The sequence below is a fragment of the Bidens hawaiensis genome, unplaced genomic scaffold, assembly GCF_021521415.1.
Source record: "Bidens hawaiensis isolate Kalapana, Puna unplaced genomic scaffold, B.hawaiensis_p1.1 tig00419365_1, whole genome shotgun sequence".
Taxonomy (NCBI): Eukaryota; Viridiplantae; Streptophyta; class Magnoliopsida; order Asterales; family Asteraceae; genus Bidens; species Bidens hawaiensis.
In genome coordinates this window covers 509,127-532,332 of record NW_027504836.1, presented here as the reverse complement: position 1 = coordinate 532,332, position 23,206 = coordinate 509,127, and the positions used below count along the sequence as shown (strand labels likewise).

Sequence of the window (23,206 nt, the reverse complement as noted above, 5' to 3'; positions counted from 1 at the left end):
ACTTATACAAACATTCACATTATCAATACATCATAATTTGTTTAACAATATCACCTTTTAAAAAAATATTAATAGGCAGACTTGTCTATTACTTGTGTGCAACCAAGGACTTCATATTTGGTGGACTTCATCTACAACGGTGGAGTATATAAATAGTTTATTTGGTGGATGTCATATCATACAGACCTTGGAAAATGAAGTCTATGTGAATGCTCTTAGGCTCCACGTTATGGGCGCGTAAGTGGTCACTCTTGGGGCGCGGAACACCGCCAGGCCGCGCGGCAATGACGGGACGGCGGGGCGGCTTTGGAACGCCGACCATCGTTTTCTCTTTCCATCTCACACACACATACATATATGTGTGTGTGTATATATATATATAATAGGAATGCCCAAGGGGCTTTAAACCACATTGAGGTGTTATAGGTTGGGGCTTTGATGCCCCAGTGCTCACGTGACAATGTAGAGGAGTTTCGATGCCCCCTACCATGGAGAACAACCTTAAAGCATGAAAGCATGAAAATAAAAAATATAAAAAAAGAAAACTGTCTCAATTTCACATCTTAAAACACAAATTTTAAAGGATGATTTCTTAAAATTTCCATTTTAGGAGAGAGAGTTTAAAAGTATTCCTACTTTTGTTTAATTTCAAAAATAGTTTGTCTAAATTAAACCGTGTTATGAAACTAGCATAATAATAAAATAGTATGAGTAAAAGATGTTGGGAGAAAGGGATAAGTGTAAAATATAATGAGATATAATGGTATGTTAATAGGCGGGGAAAAACTTGGGAAAAAAATAATTTATATTAGGTGTTAATAACAATAATATTAATATAATTATACCATAATGTTTATTTAGATGATTTTTTTAGTTGTGTTGATTTTATAAATCGGACATGTCGCTGGTCCATTCACTCATCCCGAGTAAGAAACCTTGGCTTACTAGGCTGACATGTTTGTTTTTTAAGTGAACGAACATGAACACAATCATTTGTCTTATTAACTGTTCGTATTTGTGTTTGTAGTGTTTCTATCTTATAATATATGTTGTTAACATCAGATAACCGCATTAAAGATGAGTTTGTTCAACTTCAACATTAATGCCAGGTAAGATTCGGACACCATCGGTTCATGTGAATGATCACGAAGGGTTTAGTGATGATCGAGCGACAGTGACATTGATAGAGAGTCGTACGTCTGGGAGAAGGGTTACTTTGTTTGAAGGTTTGAGGTCACAACCAGTGACAGAGACCCAATGGCGAAGTTTGGACGTGAACGCGGGGGGGGGGGGGGGGGGGGGGGCGAACTCAAAATGTATAAAAAATTTCATAAACGAGGGAGGGGGCGGGCTTAAATTTTTGGTCGAAAACAGGCATATGTACACTACGTATAAAATATTTCAGACGAAGAACGGCTAAATTTACACTAAGGCGTGAAAAAACAGGGGGGGCCGAGGCCACCCCTGGCCCTCATTATACTTCGCCTCTGCTGAGACCCGCACCACGGAGGGAAGTATTACTTTGAGAGATTACATGAAAGCTTCTCAGTTAAAACCTATGCTTCCTCCGTTGCAACAACAGTTAAAGAACGACGTGGATAGAGAACATTAACACTCGGGTCATGTTTAAGAAGAAGAAGAAGAAGAACTTGGGCTCTTTGTTACCGGTTACACTATGGTTTCTACTTTTCTTGTAAAGTTTTTTAAATAATTAACCTAGCTACTTTCATTTAGTATATATACTTATTTGTATTTATAATCAACTAGTAATCAATACTTAATTTTGACATTGGATTGGTGTTTTGGTCAGCCTGCTACAAGTTTATTATAAATAATCATAGTCATATTAAAACAATATGCTATAGTTAAAACAATATGTATTAAATGTTGCCTTGTCATGGTTGAGCTACTAGTTCACACGGTCTCTAAACCATTTGTTGAATGGCGAAGAGGAGCTGTTAAGAATCTTGTGGGCCTAACCCGGAAACCCAATTCAATAAGCCCAACAAGGGAATGGCCCAGTTAGGGGTAAACAATGATCAGGATATAAGCGAGGAAAAAGAAAACATAGAGCATGAATGAATGAATGAATGAATATTGTTAGGAGTTTTGATTAATTGTGTCGTGTTAAATACAGGGTTAGTCTAGCTTACCAAGGATCTTCATTAAATTTATTTTGATGTTGTGGAGGAATACTCCGGTGGTTACGAGCTAGCTATGTTTGGAAGTTGCGTGCCTCCTTGTTCGATGAACAATATTTCCCGTGATGTCACTAGACGCCGTCATGAATTTATAGTGACGTCATGCTGTCTTCACAAGTATTAAAAAAAAAAATTGTTCTCGTAGACAAACAAGAATAGTTGTAGTGACTACATACATTATTTGAAAACATAAGCTAAATAAGGTTGGGTCGGTTATTAACAATAAAAGCAACAATCATTTATGTTTCATGATTGAACTGAAATCAAGTGAACTCATGAATGATTAGTGATGACACTAGCAGTGAATTTTAAACTTTCACAAGCTGTCACATCAGATTCACACAAGATTTTAAATTTTTCTCGAAAACCATCATTTATTTCACCAGAACAAACCTAATTAAAATAATATATAATATATATGTATATAATATATCTATATATGTATGTGAGAGAAAAAGAGTGAAAATTATCTACCTCACTAGTTTGCCACTAGTTTGCATAAACAAACTTTGGTCCAAGAAACTTTTCTCCACAACAAGGAAATTTGTAGCCACCTCATATGCCGTACGCCACGTAGATATATACGGAGATTGGGTTCCACACCCCGTTGTGGATGCTCATAGTAATGACTTTGCACTATGTTGATGATTAATTAGGGTTGTGCAACGAACCATAACCCTGGAATTGAAAAATATATGACAATTAAATCGGAATCATGCTCTATTATAGTAAACTGATTCGGTTTCAAAACCGCTAAAACCGGTTCTCACTAATTGCTTTTGCGCCAGAACTGGTAATTTCTTATTGCCATCAAAATTGTGATGCTAAGTCCTTATTCTCCAAGGCAACATCATTAATGAAAACTTAACTAATATAACATAGCTGTTCTTTATCAAGGAATGAGATAAACACCTGTTACACGTACATATGGATTGAACAATTGCAATCGAACCAAATAAGCAAAAACCGAAAACTTGCAATTGAATAATTACAATAAAAAGATTATATTATGGTTTGATTAGAAGGCCATCAGTGTTTGTTAACAAACCGTCCTTCACTTTGCTTTGGCTCGTGAATAAGAAAAGTTCATTAAAAATTTAGGATTAAAATTCTGAACCTCAATTTTCCGGTTTTTCTGTTCCACATCTTGAGTCTTCGGTTTTATCCGCAACCGACCGTTTAATGCAAAAACTAAGAACCAGAAATCGTAATGAAACCTACTTTGACGGTTTTGGACCTTTGGTACAACAATTCGGTGCTAGTTTCACGGTTCCATTATGTTTCTTGCCCACCCCTATAATTTTATATAGGTACGTTAACATGGTAGTTTTAACAAATAAAATGTGCATTTGTGCTAGTGGTGCGTTGGTTGAAGTTAATGTTTTCTAAACTAAATACTATGAAATTTAAACATATATATAAATACTAGTTTTATCCCCCCGTATTATGGGGGTCGTTTTATATTATTTGTTTTTAATATTTATTTATTTTTTGAATTTTTATTTTTTTTATTGTATGAAAGTTAATAATGTACTTATGGTTTGATAATAAATTGTTTCACAAATAAGTGAGATGTTATAACCCGGTTTAAAAGCTATATGGTTTTGATGAGACACACGACCCGTTTATTTTTTTTACTATAAAATTGATTTTTTAATTATAAATAATATTTATGAAAGTTAATAATATATTTATGGTTTGATGAGACCCAAGACCCAATATCAAATTGGTTTTCTAATTTATAATATATATATATATATATATATATATATATATATATATATTTTAAAATAAATAAGATATTAATTTTTATTATATCCTATTTTATAGGATTTTTACATCAATAATTTGATGAGAATAATTTTTAATTTAATGAGATGTTATAACCCGTTTAAGGAATATCTGGGTTTGGTAAGACCCATACCTATGAATTCGGGTCAAATGCATGAGAAACCTCCATTTAAAAATCAAGCAAATCTGATGACTCCAAAAAAAGAAGGAGCGACCACATCGCGACACATAGGATTTTTATGTCTTCGTTTATATAGATCATAGATAGATAAATAGTAATTAAATATATAATATAAGATCGTAAAAAAGATAACTAGAATTTCGATGTAACATAATAACATATACTATTTATTATTATGGAGGCCAAAATAAACTTTAAGAAAAAAAAAAGGAAAGAATATGTTATATAAATGATGTGATGACGTCATGACAGTACATTTCGCTCTCTCCAACTTCTCATAAGTGAGCACTCTTTCACTTCGAAGTTCAGACACATATATATACCTCCTGTTAGAGCATTCTCATCCTATTCTCTATAAATATATGAGGGAAGTTTGTAAATTATAGGGTGTGGTGATGAGTTGTTGTGAGTGTAAATTATAGAGTGGAGAGAGAAATGTAGTGATTTTTTGTAAATTTGGGGAAACATTGTTTTCCCTATTTATTTTTTAATATTTGTTGGATTGGTTGTGAGTAGAGAAGAGAGAAAACTGTAATGATAAATGTATAAAAAATACTATTTAATTAAGCATGAGAGAGAAATGTAGTGTTTTTAGTGTAATTATATGGATAGAGATGGGGAACGGATTAAGAATGCTCTTATCATTCATACCGTCAACCTTCTTCAATTCTAACACCCACTTCTAAAGTTAGGGTTTTCTCAATTTTCCACCACGTTCTTGATCATTCAAATTTCAAACCCCCAGTTCTGTTCAATCTTGATACATATATATACATAACCAGTTCGTGATTTCTTACAACTAATTACTAGTTCTTGATCAATTCTTGATTTCTTACCACGTACATTCATTCATATATCATTCATTCTTGATTTCACAATGACGTCATTGAAGAAAGTAACCTAACCTCTGCTATAATGAAGAATTTGCGAGTCATGAGAAGAACAGTATAGCCCATTGCTTCAATCGTGGCGACCAAAGCGGTCGATGAAAGCGATCAGAAGGATCCTGAAAATGTGGTCGGAGAGGGTGATAAATGGAATTCGGGTCGAAACTGTCACACCCCAAAAACCTTAACTTAACAGCGGAAGACTTAATCAACTAATTTGGTCGGTGACAGACGCCGTTTAGCCATCAGTATTTAAGCACAACATTTTTACATACAAGTTGGATTTTTATTTATTATAAAATATTAAATAAATCGCACGTGTCAGAGTACACGGTTTATTTAAAATACAAGTCCAACATTAAGGTATTACACCTGTTTTCCCACATCATCTCCACGAAACAGCCGCTTTTCATTTACCTGAAAAACACGTTTAAAATACACGTCAACACTATGGTTGGTGAGTTCTCAATGTTAAAAACTTATATTTGAAACAAAGCTTTTCTTGGTTTCATAAATACTACTCTGCCCATACGGCCCAAAGTCAACGATTGTTTAAATAGCAAAAATAGCATTAACGACTTTTAGTCGTAATAATAATTAAAAGCAAAATTTCCTTTGTTAAAATATTATTAAAGTATTGATTCGTCCTTATTGACATGAAACCAAAAGTCACATCGAAACCAGTCTTTTTCCCATGAAATCCATTAGACCCCTTCCGCTTAACGAAAGTGTCGTTTTAACACAATTTTTCTTTGTTAATACAAAGCCAATAATTTAACAAAGTCCCACTTTATTTATCTCAAAACTTCTTTGTCCATACTGAATCAAAGTTAATGTTTTACCTTGACCCCACTGGACCAAGGCCAACTTACACGAAAGTTGTTTAAAAAAAATCATATAGCCGACGCAGCGACAAACCAAATGGACACCTTTCGTCTTACAACGATAATTCTCGAAATAAACATTTTACTCTTCAACAATTTGTGATAGTTATAGACTAGGAAGGAATATAACAAATGTAATTCTACTAAACCTATAATCAAAGCGTACAATCATTCAAAATATTTGCCCCCAACATTTAACCAGCGCGACTCATTGGTAGGCAGGGCGTCACCCGATAAATCTATCAATATTTCTATACATTTTTACAGTTAATGATTACAAGACTGCGGTAACCACTAATTCTCCCAATATTTATTTTAGTCAGCCCGACCACGTTAACCAACGTCGGTCAAATTTAAAGCTATTACGATACCTCAATTGTTAAAATAAAAATGTGTTTTGACACAAACGTGTTTCCCCCCAAAAACAATTATAAATCATTTAAAATAATTTAAAATGGTAGGGATTTCTGAGAAACTCACCTTTGTTTCGGCACAATTAACACATGTGAGATGACAAACAACCAGTTGATGCAAGATCTTAATAATAGTCATCAAACGGTAACTAGATTCATATGTTTAATACAAAATATATTAACACATAAACACATATACAAATAGGAACGTACTCTAACTTAACTCGTTTATCCTCACGTGTTTCATTTATAATAATTGAAACTATTGAATTATGAACTTTTATTGTTTTAGAAAATTGCAACCGAATCGAATGTTTCAAAATGTTATATAATTATAAACAACTTAGTTCAAACAATCGTTGTAGAACTAAATTCTTGAAACTAAACATGTACGTTATTTAATGAAATGTATATATATTTATTGTAAAATAAAATAATCTTTCTATTAACCGATTATCTGAATAAAATATTTCTGTCCAAATATCGTCCAAATATCTTTATATCATAAATTTACACGAAATCGTCCAAGTCTCGATTGTACCGATTGTACCGTTTTTAATACTCGATATTAACTAACGGTTTTCTAATAATTGTTAACAAGATTTTCATTGTCCAAGTTATTTCCGATATTATTTCCGATAACAATTTTTATACTAATCTCTCGTTATTCAATTCTTTCAACACTTAAAGATATAAACGATATACCTCCTCGCGTACGGTTCGAGTCTATAAATCTACTCAAAACCCGCATGCATTGCGATCCGGATATATCAACGCGTTCGTTTTTGCGTCACGAACGTTTCTCCGGTCTCGGATCGTTCATACGACACCTAAAAACCTACATGCAACTCGTTTTAAGAAACTATTTTCGTTCTATAATCTGACCAGTAACTTACGAAGATTATAACTCACCATCTAACCATCTGATCATCGATCCCTTCGGTGTAATCCAATATCTATATGTTAGGAAGGTTCACCAAAAATTTCAGCTCTATCCGCTGGTCAGATCTTTGGGAATCTACATTTATTCAGAGTTGTGTTTTCAAAATCCGCCCAGCGAGCTGAACACTAAAACGGGTTTAGAAACCTAGATTAAGCAACTCCGATCCTCATCTCCACCGTTCAAAATGATTATTTATGGGTTATGAACCCTCTGTAAAAATATCAAGATGATCGGATCGTTAGATCTTTAGTTATAGACCGATCATTGCGGAAATGCAAAACCATTACAATTTGTCCAGATTTTAAAACGAGTTTTTAACGAACTTAAGCTCAGATTTAGGACAAACGGAGCTTACCATCGCGTTCGGGACGTTGAAAAATGGTTCCGAGTAGAAAACGGGCTTCGGCCGCCACCGGACCACCGTGTCGGACCACCGCCGGCCACCGCGAACAACCACCGGGCCACCGCCGGCCACCTTACCGGAATCCTCTAGCCTCTCTCTCTACTCTCTCTCTCTCTCTCTCTCTCTCTTTAATAATGCAGAATTTTTTGTTAATAATGAGAGAATGGTGGGGTAACCCACCTTATATAGGTGCCGGTTTTAAACGAGTTTTTCGATCGCGTTTCGATTTCTCGCCCCAACGAACCCGCTACTACAAGTGACGTTGTATTTTCCAACAAATACATTTCGTCAAAACACTTATTCTTATTCCGTTCTCGACTTAAATTTGTCTCGTTAACTTATTATTTTCGTTAACAAGTTATTGACGATCGTTACCCAATGTCGGTTCCGTGTTAATCCGAACTTAATAAAACTAGTGTTGTTTTTCCCAAAAACAACTCATCCAAACTATGGTGTCTATTTGATTTATTTTATCTAAATGCTAAACCTCAAGTATGGAGATAACATCAACTTTTACAAGCTCATCGGTACATGTGCTTTAACGACCGTGTTCGAAAATACTAATTTGCATTTTCCCGCTTCGTTATAACTCAGAATTGAGCCACGTTTTCGCCTGAGTTCTCGGTTTTCGATCCTCTAAATTATTCAAATGGATTCACCCCTGGATACTTTCTCGAATGCCGGGTTGAATTTTCACACGTTTAACCAAATACGTTCGTTTCTCCGTCGTTTATCACCGGAATTTCTTTGTTCCGTCTCACTTCTCACATGTTTTATAATGTATATATTCCCTTCATTATTAGCTTAAAATACTATATTTAACTTATGGGTCTTAATCTTCACTTAATCCGGCCTAAACATGTCTTAATCTCATTTATGGAATATAATAATACTTTTTATTTTTCCGGGTATCACAGAAACGGGCCGCCGTCATTGCTAACGGTGACGGAGACTGTTAAAATAGAGTTCTTTTATGGCGGAGACATGGAGAAGCTGTATAAAGATCAAGGAGATAATAATCAGCCGCTACCTAAGAGTTTCACCAACTCGAAAGTGTCGGATTTCGAGGGTTTAACATGAGAAGACATGATTCGTATCGCCATGGGGGGTGCAAATACCATATCCGACCCTATTAACAAAGCTAATATGAGTATTAATGATGAAGATCATCAAAAAGAGGAAAAGAAAGAAGAAAATGGTGAAGATGATATGAAATTGAAGGGAACGGGGTACGAATACGAAATCATTAAGGGTTCGAGTTTGAAAATCGTTGGTGAAGCATTAGGCAAACGCCTGATGGAAGTCTTGGATTGGGTGAGTCAAAAACCGGAGGAAGTCTGGGAACTTTTCAAGCGGATGTTTTGATGATTTATAAGGCTAGTATATGAGTTTGCTATTTGGATAATCAAGTAATGTCATGTGACACTATATGTTTCAAGCCCTGAAAACTTTTAAACCAAACTTACATTCAAATATCTGTAAGAATATATATAACTTTTTCAAATGACAAAATATGCATTCAACAAAACTTTTCCAAAACCTTTTTTTAATAAAGTTCCATTACAAGTTGAGTTTCTGAAACTTGAAGCCTTTAAAAACATTTAGAAAGGCCATCTAAGTTAACATGTTGAAACTTTGCAATTAACCTCAAGGACCAGGGTCAGGCAACAAAGGTTCAACATCATCAGCTAGGCGGTTCGAACCTCTAAGTGGCGACCTACAAAAACTTTAGATGATAGGCGGTCCAACCACGCCAGGAAGAACCACAAGTCCCTTTTCTCTAGGGAAGATGGTTCATTGTAATGTGCGAACCATAACGAGTCCACTAGCAATCTTTCATCCCGAAAAGCAGCCAAATCTTCAAATGACATCGTGCCGATGCCATTAATCCTTTCATGAAGCGCTTTTTCATCTTCTTTACTTGTGTTATTTATCATCCGCTGTTGTTTTTACCATTTTGCCCTTGGTGAGTTCGCATAGAACCCTTAACACTGCCTAACGGACTTCTGCATCTTCACCAGCGGCAAGATGAGTCATGACGCACAGGAACCCAAGCTCGGTGATGGCATGGCAGTCATTAAGGTTTTCTTGTGTTAAATATTCAATCAAGTTGCGCGTGTTCCTACATTACAACCAAGTAAACAGATGACAAATTGATTGTGATTTGTAAACAAACATAAAATTATGTGATAAAAGAGAAATATACCTCAGACAAAATGCTGCTGCAGTCCCTGGTTTATTGTTAGCTCAGTTGGTTAAGGGGGCGTAAGACTTGGAACAATAATCACAAGAAATTGCACCTAGTGATTTGGTCTGAACGGTGACATCGTCATCAGAAGTGAAACCGGACAGCAAAGGCTCCATGCCATTTTCATCCATGACCAATTGTGACTCTTTGGATTGTTTTAAACAATTGTGCTTCAAACCTTGTCAGCTTTGGCGTTAGCGTGCGAGTTGCTCAAATATTTAGGTAAAGGGGTAAACCACCTTATAGAATCAAGTTCTGCAAATACATACAAAAATTAACTACATTGGTGATTAGACACAATTATTAGCGGTGTAAAAATGATTTAATGTTAAGTAACACGGCAATTGTTGGCAAAAAAAATCTATGTAATTTTGATGAATTCGCAAATTAGTCCTCTAGTGTGATTAAACCTTTTAACTTCTTAAACTTAACCATAAAGTCAAACAAAAAAAGCCATTTTTTTGCGTCACTAAATCCTATATATGAACTTTAATAAACACAAGTTCATGAAGAAGACCTTGGGATTCAATCATGGAAAAATAAAGTCCATTAACTTATGTGAAAATTCAGTAAAAGTCGATAGGGTTTATTTTTCAAGACTTTTCCGTTATTAACAATGTTTCAAATAAGAGGACGAGTAGTTGCCTGGTAGTGTTAAATGCATAAAACCTCCTAAACTGCGTGCTTTACTGCCAAAGCTTAGCTTAAATGATGAAAAGCTAGTGTTTTTAAATCAATAGAGAAAGGATAAACGCATATTGTTATTGCATGTCATCCCAGCCCATTTTGACCACTTACCAACTCACATTCTATAAACAGATTTTAATGATCTAAAAAAAAATCGGAAAAGTAACATCTCATCCAGAATATTTTCAGGAGTTTGCAGAACCTATGCAGTTCATTTTGAACTCAATTTCGTAATTTGAGGCCATACATTAAAAAGTTTCAAGGATAAATAGTTTTCTGGTGCCGTCCGAATGAGCTCCAACTATAACCAGAGAAGATTTTGAGGTTTTTTATTTTGATGAGTTTATAATATAATTTACTTAACTTAATTATGTCATATTACAACTTCAGTACTTAACTTTAATAAATTACAACTTAATATTATTACAAGTCCATGAGATGGATATTAACTACAAGGATGGCAATATCTATTTATATACCGATGGCTGTTTTACATTTTACGTTTCTAATATTTATATATATTTTTGGATTTTACTTTATTTTTATAAAGAAGTTAATAATATACTTGGGGTTTGATGATGAAAGAGTTTCAGTGTTTCACAAATAAATGATATGTTATAGCCCGTTTAAAAGTTTTCTGGGTTTAGTGAGACTCGTGACCCGCTTGTTTTTTTACAATAAAATTGTTTCTTAATTATATAAAGTATTTTTTATAAAAAGAAATCAAATATTAATTTTTAGTATAATTTTCATGGATATTAATTTTCATATCAAATATTTGGTAACACCTCAATTGAAAGAGTCAATGAAAAAGCACAAATGTTAAAAAATATAATGAACGTAACAAACTAATATATACAAATTAAAATATAAACAAAACAAAGTAGAAAGAACTAAAACAAATCATTAAAAAATATAAAATAGCAAAAAAAAAAAAATTAAAACAAAATCACGTGTGTTTTGAAATAATTCTATGACTCTAAAAAAATAAAAAAAGAAGTTTATGAATGCAAATAAATAAAAGTACAAATACAAAATAGCTACTTTGGGCAATCATCAACCCCTTCAAGTTTTGTTGAATTTGGGATTTCAATTGTTAGGTTTTTCATTCATTGATGCTCACAAATAGCAATCAATCGTTCAATCGACGTGTGGTATGATTTTCAGACGAATTTCACGCTTTATTATCTCTCGATCCTCTTCTTCTTCTTCTTCTTCTACCTTCCCACGACCACCACGAGTGAGTAAAATCTAAACATAAACACCACTTTCTCGCTTGCACGCACTTGTTGTATGTATAATATTATTATTATTATTACTGGTTGTTGCAGCAGCAGCAGCAGCAGAATGTGATTTCATCATCAGCAAATGGTTATGATGCCGGAGGACTAGTTAGAAGCTACTTAACCTCCCAGAAGAGTATAATTAACCCTCAACTTAATAATTATCTTTCCAAGAACCTAAGGTTACCAAGGCTCTTTTGCAATCAGGCTCCAAACAAGAACAAGAGTATGCAAACATTCTCTCCTGTCAGTGTCAAATTAACTAGGCACAGGCCGTGTAAACCCGAGCTTCCTGACTTGTTTTTTTTCCAAGCTCGGGCTCAACACGTTTATTGTTTATTAATTATTAATTAAATTATTATACGTTTTTAATTATTTATTATATATATATATATATATATATATATATATATTTTTGTGAAATAACCTTAAACGAGCCAGCTCAAGCTCATGTAGTACCTTAAATCAGTCAAAGCTTGACTCTAGCTCAGTTGTGCAATCTGACAATTAATACATACAAATCCAAACAAGCTAAAATTTATAAATACACAAGCTCGATAAGTAAACGAGCTTTATTTGACGCTTGAGCTCGTAAAAGATAAACAGGCATTTTAACTAAACGGACTTTATTTGAAAAAGCTCGGTTCGTTTCGAGCTTTTTATCGATCCAAGTAGCGCGTCAGCATCTCACTTTAGGCTCAATGACTAAACGAGCTTTATTTGAGGCTCTGTCTCAGATCAAACTCGAAAAAGCTTGGCTCATTTCGAGCTCGAGTAGCTCATGAGCAACTTGGCTCGTTTGCACCCCTAAAATCAACTATTGCGACTTGGTTTTAACGCACATTTACTAAAAAAAAGTTTGAGTTCATTTAAAGATGATCTAACTTAACAAATAGAAGCAGCATAGGGTTTTTGGTTTATTGTCGTTTTTAAGTTAAGCTGCATCTGTACTCTGATCCAGTTTTTTCATCCGTTTGTAGTTACTATACTGAAAACCGAAGTCTAAAATTGCTGTGATTAATTATTTTATTGTTACATGTTCCTTTTGTTCTGACTACGATCTTTAATATTGGAAATATTGTGTAGACTATAAAAACTATCACCCAAAGGGTAAAAAAGAGGTGCCAAAAGAGGAGGGTCAGAAATCAGACTCTAAAGGTATGATGTTAACTTGTTTTGGAACTTAAAGAGTTTACATACTAGTTAATAAAAGTTTTCTTTATATGTTACAAATAAAGATTGTTGTTTATTGTTATTCAACAATAGTTTAAGAACATTATCCATGGTGTCAGTTATTAGTTTGTAGGTTTGTTTAGTATATGATCTGTCCTACTGCTTTACATTTATAATGTATATGTAACATTAAATAATGATGTATCGCTAGGGGACTCTGGTAAAAATGACGAAGGAGAGAGCTTTACAAAGACGCATCAAAGTTTAATCCAGCCTTTGATGTTTTTCGCTTTTGTATTATCCACAACATTTTTGACTCCTCAGGAAGAACAACAGGTATTGGTTCTTATAAGTTTTCATCACAAATACGAATACCATTTGCTCAATTGCTTAATTAGAATTTGCGATCTTTGCTGTTTGCTCACCATTTCTGAGAATGAATTTGTTGGATTGTGTTTCAGATTAGTTTTCAGGAGTTCAGAAATGAGCTTTTGGAACCTGGTTTAGTGGACCACATTGTTGTCACCAATAAATCCGTTGCTAAAGTGTATGTAAAGGATTCAAACGCCCACACAATTCAAACCAGTGATGAAGTTATCAAGGGTCCAAAAAATGGCAACGGGTCAAAAGGACATTCAGGCTATTATAAATATTATTTTAATATCGGAAGTGTAGAGACATTTGAGGAAAAGCTTGAAGAAGCTCAAGAGGCATTGGGAATAGATCCACACAACTATGTTCCTGTCACGTATTCTTCTGAAACAAATTGGGTCGAAGAGATAATAAAGTTTACTCCAGCATTATTGCTTTTAGGAACTTTATATTTTATGGCCAAAAGAATGCAGATCAATGTTGGCGGGGGTGGAAAAGGAGGGCGTGGTATTTTCAATATGGGCAAAGCACAAGTCACAAAGTTAGATAAAAATTCCAAAAACAAGGCAAGCTTTCTTTTTGGTTACCTGTTTTTAATGATTTTAATTGTCTATGAAGCTCAATGTGGAAACCAGCAAACAGTTTTATTTTAATGGTTTCGAGGATTTTTTTATCATAGCTTTTAAACGTACGAGGGTTTATATCAAAATGTTTGATAGTTCTAGGTTTTAACATCATCTTTCAAATCATGTTGGCCTCTATTAGAAATTTTGAAGGTCTGATGGTTTTTTATGTAAATTTCTGTAAATTTAATGGCTTTCATCAAAAGTTTTGGAAGTTTGATGATTTTTTATAGGGCAAAAAAGTTGTAACCTCAAGAGGATTAAAGAAGTAATTGAAAGTAGTCAAATTTTTATCATAAATATTTCTGTAAATTAACTAACTTTTTATGGCTTTGAAAAAGGTATCAACTTTCAAATGATGTATGGTTTTTCTACAGAAAGAAAGTTGGTTACCAGAAATAAATATTTGACCAAACTTGATTACCTTTTTATGCGGTTAACCCTTTTCATTGTTATCATACTATTTTAAATGTGATGATTAGGTATACTTTAAAGATGTAGCTGGTTGTGATGAAGCAAAGCAAGAAATCATGGAATTTGTGCATTTTCTAAAAAACCCTAAAAAATACGAGGAGTTAGGGGCCAAAATTCCTAAAGGGGCTCTTCTTGTGGGCCCACCAGGGACCGGAAAAACCCTCCTTGCTAAAGCAACTGCTGGTGAATCTGACGTACCGTTTTTATCGATATCAGGCTCTGATTTTATGGAAATGTTTGTTGGGGTGGGACCTGCAAGAGTCCGAAGTCTATTTCAAGAAGCAAGACAATGTGCACCTAGTATAATATTTATTGATGAAATTGATGCAATTGGGCGGGCCCGAGGTCGTGGTGGATTTGCTGGCGGGAATGATGAGCGGGAAAGTACATTGAATCAGTTATTAGTTGAAATGGACGGTTTTGCAACGACTTCTGGTGTTGTTATACTTGCCGGTACAAACCGACCGGATATTTTAGACAAAGCTTTGTTAAGGCCCGGTCGTTTTGACCGTCAAATTTCAATTGATAAACCGGACATTAAAGGGCGTGAACAAATATTTAGAATATATTTGAAAAAGTTGAAGCTTGATAAAGAGCCGTCACATTATTCTCAGAGGCTTGCTGGACTGACACCTGGGTTTGCGGGAGCAGATATTGCGAATGTTTGTAATGAGGCTGCATTAGTTGCTGCTAGGCGTGAGAGTGCTGTAATTACAATGGAACATTTTGAAGCTGCTATCGATAGGGTTATTGGTGGTTTGGAGAAGAAAAATAAGGTATCTACTTTTTTAATGAACTTTCTTTGCATATTGTTTTTCTGAATTTGATTTATTGACTTTGTTTTTGAATGATTAAGTCCCTATACTATTAAAACCTAATGAGGAAGTCCTTTTGTTAAAGTTAGGGGTCATGCAGAAGACCTTTTTGTTAGTTTATAAAAGTGTAGGCATACAATCATACATTTGTACACATATTTATACATACATATGTACACACACAGTCACATATGTTCATATACACATAGTCTCATATGTTCATATACACATATACATACACAAACGTTCATCTACACATTTATATACATATGTACGTATATTACACACATATACATGTGTACATATGTATATTTACCCATTTAAAAGGCTCAAATTATCTACTCATTCCATATTAAAAGTTTTTACAACTAGCTACTTATAGCAGTTTGTTTCACTGAAAGAGATTGTGTTCTGAGGTGACATTTTGTTTTCCTATCCATTTATTTAATTGCTATAACTTGTAAGTTGCTGGATTATATATATTATATACCTTTTGTGTTTTGAAAAGGGTAATATGATATCATGTAATACCTTTTACAATATCTTTGATGCACATGTTCTTTTACTACTTGAAGAAATGTGGGAGCAAAAACTTTTGTTTGATAAGCAATTTGATTGATAGGTGATAAGCAAACTTGAAAGGAGGACTGTTGCTTATCATGAATCGGGTCATGCGGTTGCTGGTTGGTTTTTGGAACACGCAGAACCGTTGCTAAAAGTGACAATTGTACCGCGAGGTAGTGCTGCACTTGGGTTTGCACAGTACGTCCCAAATGAAAACTTATTGATGACGAAAGAGCAGCTTTTTGATTTGACTTGCATGACACTTGGTGGCCGAGCAGCTGAACAGGTGAGTTTGTTGAACTTATAAGAAAGATTAAAAGATGTGATTTTGCATGATTAAGTACCTAAACTTATAAAAACTGTTTTTCTTTGACTAGGTTTTGATTGGTAAAATCTCAACGGGAGCTCAAAACGACTTGGAGAAAGTGACACAAATGACATATGCACAAGTAGCAGTTTACGGTTTCAGTGAAAAAGTAGGTCTTTTATCTTTTCCCAAAAACGACGGTGCCTTTGAGGTAACAAAACCCTACAGCAGTAAAACCGCAGCAATAATTGACAATGAAGTGAGGGAATGGGTTGCAAAAGCATATAAACACACACTGCAGTTAATAGAAGAACATAAAGAGCAAGTAGCCCAACTCGCAGAGCAGTTACTTGAGAAAGAAGTCTTACATCAAGAAGACTTGGTCAACATACTTGGTCAACGCCCTTTTGCGTATAGTGAACCAACAAATTATGACAGGTTTAAGGAAGGGTTTGCACAGAATGATGATGAAAAATGATTATTTCCTGCGTCTTCTAACTACCTACTGTTGACTTGAGATACCTTGGACGGAAATCGTATTTTGAGGTGATCTGTTTATTGCTAGATTATGACATTTTGCAGCAATAGTCTTTTAGAAGAATGCTAATTTTTAGTCTGTTCATATAGACCCTTCTAGTTTCCACTTATGGTAACGCTATGTCTATCGTGTCATAAAATGGCTTAAGATGACTCAAGTACTGAAACATGCCATTGAAATAAGATAATATTTGACTAATTATGTATTAGAAAACTGAACATTAGGTAAAAGTAAAAACCAGTAGTTTTTGAATTGTGACCAAAAGCTTGTAGCCATAGCTGATATTAATTATGTATTAGAAAACTGAACACATGGTAAAAGTGCGAACGGGTAATTTTTGAATCGTAACACATTTGTACTTGTTAGGTGTAATGAACATTAGTCATTTGAACTTGTTAGGTGTAATGATCATTAATGTCATGCGGGGGAGGTGTTATATTGAATTTGACAGAACTTACTAATGTTGTGTTAAAAGTAATACAAAACATACTTACTTTTTGAATAGTTAGGTGATTTCTTATATATTATCCTAAACAATAATTCTGAAAAGGAATGAGCTAAACAAACACAACTAACGCATTGTCATTTGTCTAGACACCGCTGATGCGACATACTGGTCATATGGCCCGTACATGCCTTATGACATGGACAAAATGGTCATACGAACTGTATGAAAGGGAAAGAATAGTCATGTGGGTCTTATGAGGGAACACCTGTTGTGACATACGGGTTTTATGTGTCGTACTGGCCTTATGACATGGACAAAATGGTCATACGAACTGTATGAAAGGGATAAAATAGTCATATGGGTCTTATGAGGGAAAATCATACGACTTGTATGATGTTTTTTTTACTATTAAGAAATGCTAATGTGATGATAAAGTCATACCGTTCATGTGACATTTTTTCATCCCATCTCGACCAGTATGATATAACAGACTATGGTTATCAATATATCTGACTATCCCCTTAAGGATATTTATTCAGTGCTCAATAGATTTGTGAAACTGTGAGTATGTCCCGTGACATTCCCACGTTACCATGCATAATCATATGGATTCAAATAAACAAGTAAATTGATACCAAAACTATGCTCTAAGAAATATTCGTTAATAGAAACATCTCTTCCAGCCTTCACAAAACGTAAACATAAACAATAATAATAATAAAAAAAGAATGGCGTACATTGATTGATTGCAATTTATGGCTGGGACAACTAGTTGGACGAATGTTAAAAAAACAAATTAATATAAAAAAATTGTGGAATAATCTGCCTGCTGAAGCTCGTGGAAGAAAAACTCATATTGTTCTGAACCTCAAAAGGCACACTTCAAAATCAACTATTTTTCTTTTTCTTGCTTGTTGCATTTAGAAACATTTCCTGTGGACGATCGACGGCCCAGATTCATCGTATTCAGCCTTCGCGATCCACATCTGCATTCATCATATCCAGTCTCAGCAAATATACATTACTACAGGAGTCAGCAATAACAGGAACAAAAACTGATGAAACCAAAAATCTGTTATCGTTTTTTTATGTATTTCTAACTAAACCAAGTTTGGTTTTGTTTATTGACTGAACCGAAAATCGACAAACTAGTCATTACCTGTTGGAAGGTGCTGAGAGATGCCAAAATGGACCCACCAATCCAGACACTATACTTCCTTTCAGGTGGAGCAACAACCTTAATCTTCATGCTACTAGGAGTCAAAGCAGTGATCTCCTTACTCATTCTGTCAGCAATACCAGGAAACATAGTGGTCCCACCACTCAGCACAATGTTACCATACAAATCCTTCCTAATATCCACGTCACACTTCATGATACTATTATAAGTAGTCTCATGAATCCCTGCAGCTTCCATCCCAATCATCGACGGCTGGAACAGAACTTCGGGGCACCTGAACCGCTCTGCCCCGATGGTAATCACCTGCCCGTCGGGGAGCTCGAAGCTCTTTTCGACCGAGGAGCTTGTTTTGGAAGTTTCGAGCTCTTGCTCGAAGTCAAGGGCGATGTAAGCTAGTTTTTCTTTCATGTCTCGCACAATTTCTCGTTCAGCGGATGTGGTGAAAGAGTAGCCTCGTTCGGTGAGGATTTTCATGAGGGCGTCGGTGAGGTCACGCCCTGCCAGGTCCAACCGGAGGATGGCGTGTGGGAGGGCGTAACCTTCGTAAATTGGGACGGTGTGACTCACACCGTCACCCGAGTCTAGAACAATACCTGAAAATCGAAGCAAATAGCATTGCAAGATCATTGGTGTTGATTTGGACAAAAATAATCTGTATATGGGTTAAATAGTCAGGGGGTCTGTTCATATTAGTTAACGTGTCAAAACGGACAACTATTAGTAAACTTGTTAATTCGAAATGGATTAACATCACTCATGACCATTGTTTGTTCTGACAGCCATAAAAATATATAGCATGTGAACCTGTTTTAGTACATTTTTTATAAATAACTTTTTTTTCAACCCGACTCTATTTTGATTAGAACAAGTACGTTTTGACCCAAATAAAACTGATACTTTTTTAAAAGGTCCCGTGTATAGTAAAGTCACCAGAACCTGTCTGACCCGCTTAGCTTGTTGGGCTTGAACGGTTATCAAACTGACCATCTTATCAGTCAACTGATTTAAAAATTGCCTAATGATAATTTAAAAATTAAAACTACTATAGCTAGTTTAAAAGTTAAAACAAAGTACACTACTAGTTTGAATTACTATTGTTCAATAGTCTTAAATAAACAAAATATAGACCATGAAGTGATACATTGATTGAAAACAACCAAAGAGATGAAGATAGTTACCAGTTGTACGACCACTTGCATACAAGGAAAGAACAGCCTGAATAGCAACATACATAGCAGGAGAATTAAATGTTTCAAACATAATTTGAGTCATTTTCTCCCTATTCGCTTTCGGATTAAGAGGTGCTTCGGTTAGGAGAACCGGGTGTTCTTCAGGGGCCACACGTAGTTCATTGTAAAATGTGTGATGCCAGATCTTTTCCATGTCATCCCAGTTGTTGACGATACCATGTTCAATCGGGTATTTCAAGGTTAAAATACCACGTTTGGATTGTGCCTCGTCACCAACATATGCATCTTTTTGTCCCATCCCAACCATCACTCCCGTGTGACGTGGACGTCCAACAATGCTGGGAAATACTGCTCTTGGCGCGTCATCTCCAGCAAAGCCAGCCTTAATAATGTTACAACATTCGCTAAATTAGTTATCATTGTCATTATCACTCAGTGACGTACTCAAAATTTTAAAAGAGTTCTGTTGTTACATATATTATTAAAAAAAATTACTGACTATGGACTCTTTTTTATAAAAAAAAAAGAATATAAAACGCTTTTGGATTTTATCTATAATATATAAACGAAGACACAAAAATCCTACGTGTCGCGATGTGGTCGTTCCCCCTTTTTTTGGAGTCACCAGATTTGCTTGGTTTTTAAATGGAGGCTTCTCATGCATTTGACCCGAATTCATGGGTATGAGTCTTACCAAACCTAGATATTCCTTAAACGGGTTATAACATCTCATTAAATTAAAAACTAATCTCACCAAATATTGGATGTAAAAATCCTATAAAGTAAGGATATATTAAAAATTAATTTTTTAATTTTTTTTAAATATATGACTAATAATTAAATTAAAAGTTAAAATACCTTTATTGTGACAACTAACATATGTATGTAACGTACACAATATAACATATTTGCATATTGTTCTCTTATAGGCATAAACCCACAATAAAGGTGACAAATTTTATTTATGTAAAATAATAATACAGAGCTAATTTCCTAACGAGTCATACGATATTTTCAAATATATAAAATCTCATATATGAACCAATGGGTTTTACCAAACTAATATAACTTTTAAACCGGGTTATAACATCTAATTTATTTGTGAAATAATATTCATCATCAAATCATAAGTATATAATTATTAACTTCCTTACAATACATAAAATTAAAATCAAATATATATATATATATATATATATATATATATATAATCTTAAAAATATATGAACAAAACCTTCATATTTTTTCTCAAGCAACCAGATTGCTTGATTTATAAATGATGGTTTCTCATGTATTTGACCCGAATTCACTGGTATGGGTCTTACCAAACCCAGATAGCCATTAATATCTCATTATATTAAAAATAAATCTCACCAAATATTTGATATAAAAATCCTATTATTTAAGGATATAATAAAAATAAATATCCAATTTTTTTTAACAAAATATTATTTATAATTATAAAACAATTTTATAGTAAAAAATAAGCGGGTCATTGGTCTCATCAAACCCAGATAACTTTTAAACGGGTTACAAAATCTCATTTATTTGTAAAACTCGTTCATCATCAAACCCTAAGTATTATTATTAATTTACGTCCAATAAATAAAATTAAAATACAATAAAAATATATCAATATGAGAAACGTAAATTGTAAAACAAACCCCATAATCAAACCCTGATTTAAATTTTCAATATGGATATAGTTTCACGATTCTTTTCTCTTTTAAGTTTAACTTAAATGAAAAGTTTCACAAAATAATATCCAAATTATAACAAATGAACATAAACAAATAAATATAAAAATTAAGTAGATAATTCATTTAACGTTTAATTAAAAATGAACAAACACAACATAAATTAATCAAAATAGGTTCAAGTATATTATTAACTTCTTAAAATAAATAAACTAAAATCCAAAAAAATACATTCACAATATTAGAAACGAAAAATTAAACAATCCCCCGTAATACGGGGGACAAAAACTAGTATATGATATATTTTGTTCTTAAAAGGGGATTAAAAAAATAATATATCAAAAAATGAGCAAATTAAGAAATATATACCTATAGTATTTAATAAATAAAAACCATTCATGCTATATTTCGCCTTCATATTCATCAAATTGAGTTAAAGGGTTCGAGACCCATGGATGGCGGATTTGGTGTAATTAAGTCACTAAATTATATAATATATTTTTCCACCTCTAAGATATGAATAAAAGTTTAAGAATTTTATGTATTGAAATTTTCCATCGCATGACGGGTTCTAAGCTAGTTAAACTATGAAGCCATACCTTGACCATTCCAGTTCCATTATCACAGACTAGAGGCTGAATATCTTCTCCATCGGCCATTTTTTAGGACCTTATATAGCAACATCAAATCACAAATCAATTATTGATAGGAGAACAACTTTATTCATAAACCTATCATATGGATCAACCAACAAATATCATGGATTTTATGCATGGTTAACCTAAACCGAGAAAACAAATATCGATTGATTGTAGTATTTATTAGATATTGAGATACCCGTTGTGATTTAACAAAAAAATGCATAACCGTGTCACATAGACAATGAGCTTTAACTAACTCACCCTTTAATTGTCACATTGTAGTTTAATTAATGTTTAAATAAAATAAAAAATAAAAAAAGTAAATAAATGTCATTTTATAACTTTGTATGTGATTGATGTACAGAAGTGGACCCCACCTACCCAAAGCAATAGCAACCGTTAATGGGTTGGCGCCCCTTTTAATTCTCGTGACCTGGTGTTTGAACGCTTTAACGACTGATGTGGCTAGGGCCGTTAGCACTGGCGAAGGTTAGTTAGGGCCAGGGGTGGCCCCAGTCCTCCTGTTTTTCGCGTAATAGTGTAAATTTACCCGTTTTCGTCCGAAATTTTTTATACCTAGTGTAAATTTAGCCGTTTTCGGCCGAAAATTTAAGCCCGACCCCCTCCGTTTGTGAAATTATGTATACATTTTGAGACCCCCCGGTGTCTTAGTCCAAGCTTCGCCACTGGGCGTTAGCCACAACGAACAATGTTATATTGAGAAACAAAATGAAAAGAAAATTTAGTTACCTGGTAGATTGGATTGTGGAATTGAAGGTGGATTGGAAATGAATGAAGTAAAACAAGGACTGATGAATTGTTGGGTTAAATCATATGTAGATGGAAAATGGGACGTTCGTTTTCCATTAAATTTTGTTTCTACAAATGGATGGTTACACGCCCAATCAGCAACACCATTCAACTTCTCTGTTTTTTTTTGGTCCTTTTCAAATGCCACTATATATATATATTTTTTCCTTTTAGAAAAGATTAGCTAAACGTTATTAGACTATCCACTTTCACGGCCCACCCAATCAGCGATAGATTATACATGTTTTGCTTGCTTCTAAATCATTACATACAAAAGAAAACTTAGGAAGTTAAAGTTACCATCTTTCTAAAGATTGAAATACAAATAAAAAAGCATACGCCTTAAAAATATTGTGATATTTCGCCAACATAGTAGACAGATAGTTGCAATCAAATAATCAGTGACGGACCTACCCTTAGGTTCGCCCCTAATTAAATTATACTAAACTGAGT

The 23,206-nt window shown here is 34.1% G+C and overlaps 2 protein-coding genes across 2 annotated transcripts; one reads left to right on the top strand and one right to left on the bottom strand.

Annotated features, from left to right (window-relative positions):
* Nucleotides 1-8,804: 8,804 nt before the first annotated feature.
* Nucleotides 8,805-17,378, top strand: LOC143608437 (ATP-dependent zinc metalloprotease FTSH 10, mitochondrial-like). The gene is made up of 8 exons (XM_077083478.1): nt 8,805-9,017; nt 11,970-12,147; nt 13,008-13,079; nt 13,306-13,430; nt 13,556-14,032; nt 14,572-15,339; nt 16,001-16,228; nt 16,320-17,378. Exons 1-8 carry the CDS (start codon nt 8,805-8,807, stop codon nt 16,725-16,727), a joined length of 2,469 nt encoding a protein of 822 aa, XP_076939593.1. The 3' UTR covers nt 16,728-17,378.
* Nucleotides 17,379-17,978: 600 nt separating this feature from the next.
* On the bottom strand, nt 17,979-22,774 carry LOC143608368 (actin-like). The gene is made up of 5 exons (XM_077083418.1): nt 22,694-22,774; nt 21,902-21,971; nt 19,594-19,987; nt 18,395-19,008; nt 17,979-18,221 (listed from the first exon to the last, which is right to left on the bottom strand). The coding sequence occupies exons 2-5, from the start codon at nt 21,959-21,961 to the stop codon at nt 18,156-18,158; spliced, it is 1,134 nt and encodes a 377-aa protein (XP_076939533.1). The 5' UTR covers nt 21,962-21,971; nt 22,694-22,774; the 3' UTR covers nt 17,979-18,155.
* Between the last annotated feature and the right edge of the window lie 432 nt (nt 22,775-23,206).

Bases quoted from the DNA above. Each gene is read 5' to 3' on its own strand.
- LOC143608437 (XM_077083478.1), top strand. From the start codon at position 8,805: ATGGGGGGTGCAAATACCATATCCGACCCTATTAACAAAGCTAATATG. The intron at 14,033-14,571 runs GCAAGCTTTCTT...TGTGATGATTAG, and splicing joins ATAAAAATTCCAAAAACAAG to GTATACTTTAAAGATGTAGC. The intron at 15,340-16,000 runs GTATCTACTTTT...TTTGATTGATAG, and splicing joins GTTTGGAGAAGAAAAATAAG to GTGATAAGCAAACTTGAAAG.
- LOC143608368 (XM_077083418.1), bottom strand. From the start codon at position 21,961: ATGGCCGATGGAGAAGATATTCAGCCTCTAGTCTGTGATAATGGAACT. The intron at 19,988-21,901 runs GTATGGCTTCAT...AACATTATTAAG, and splicing joins ATGGAACTGGAATGGTCAAG to GCTGGCTTTGCTGGAGATGA. The intron at 19,009-19,593 runs GTAACTATCTTC...TTCGATTTTCAG, and splicing joins TGCAAGTGGTCGTACAACTG to GTATTGTTCTAGACTCGGGT.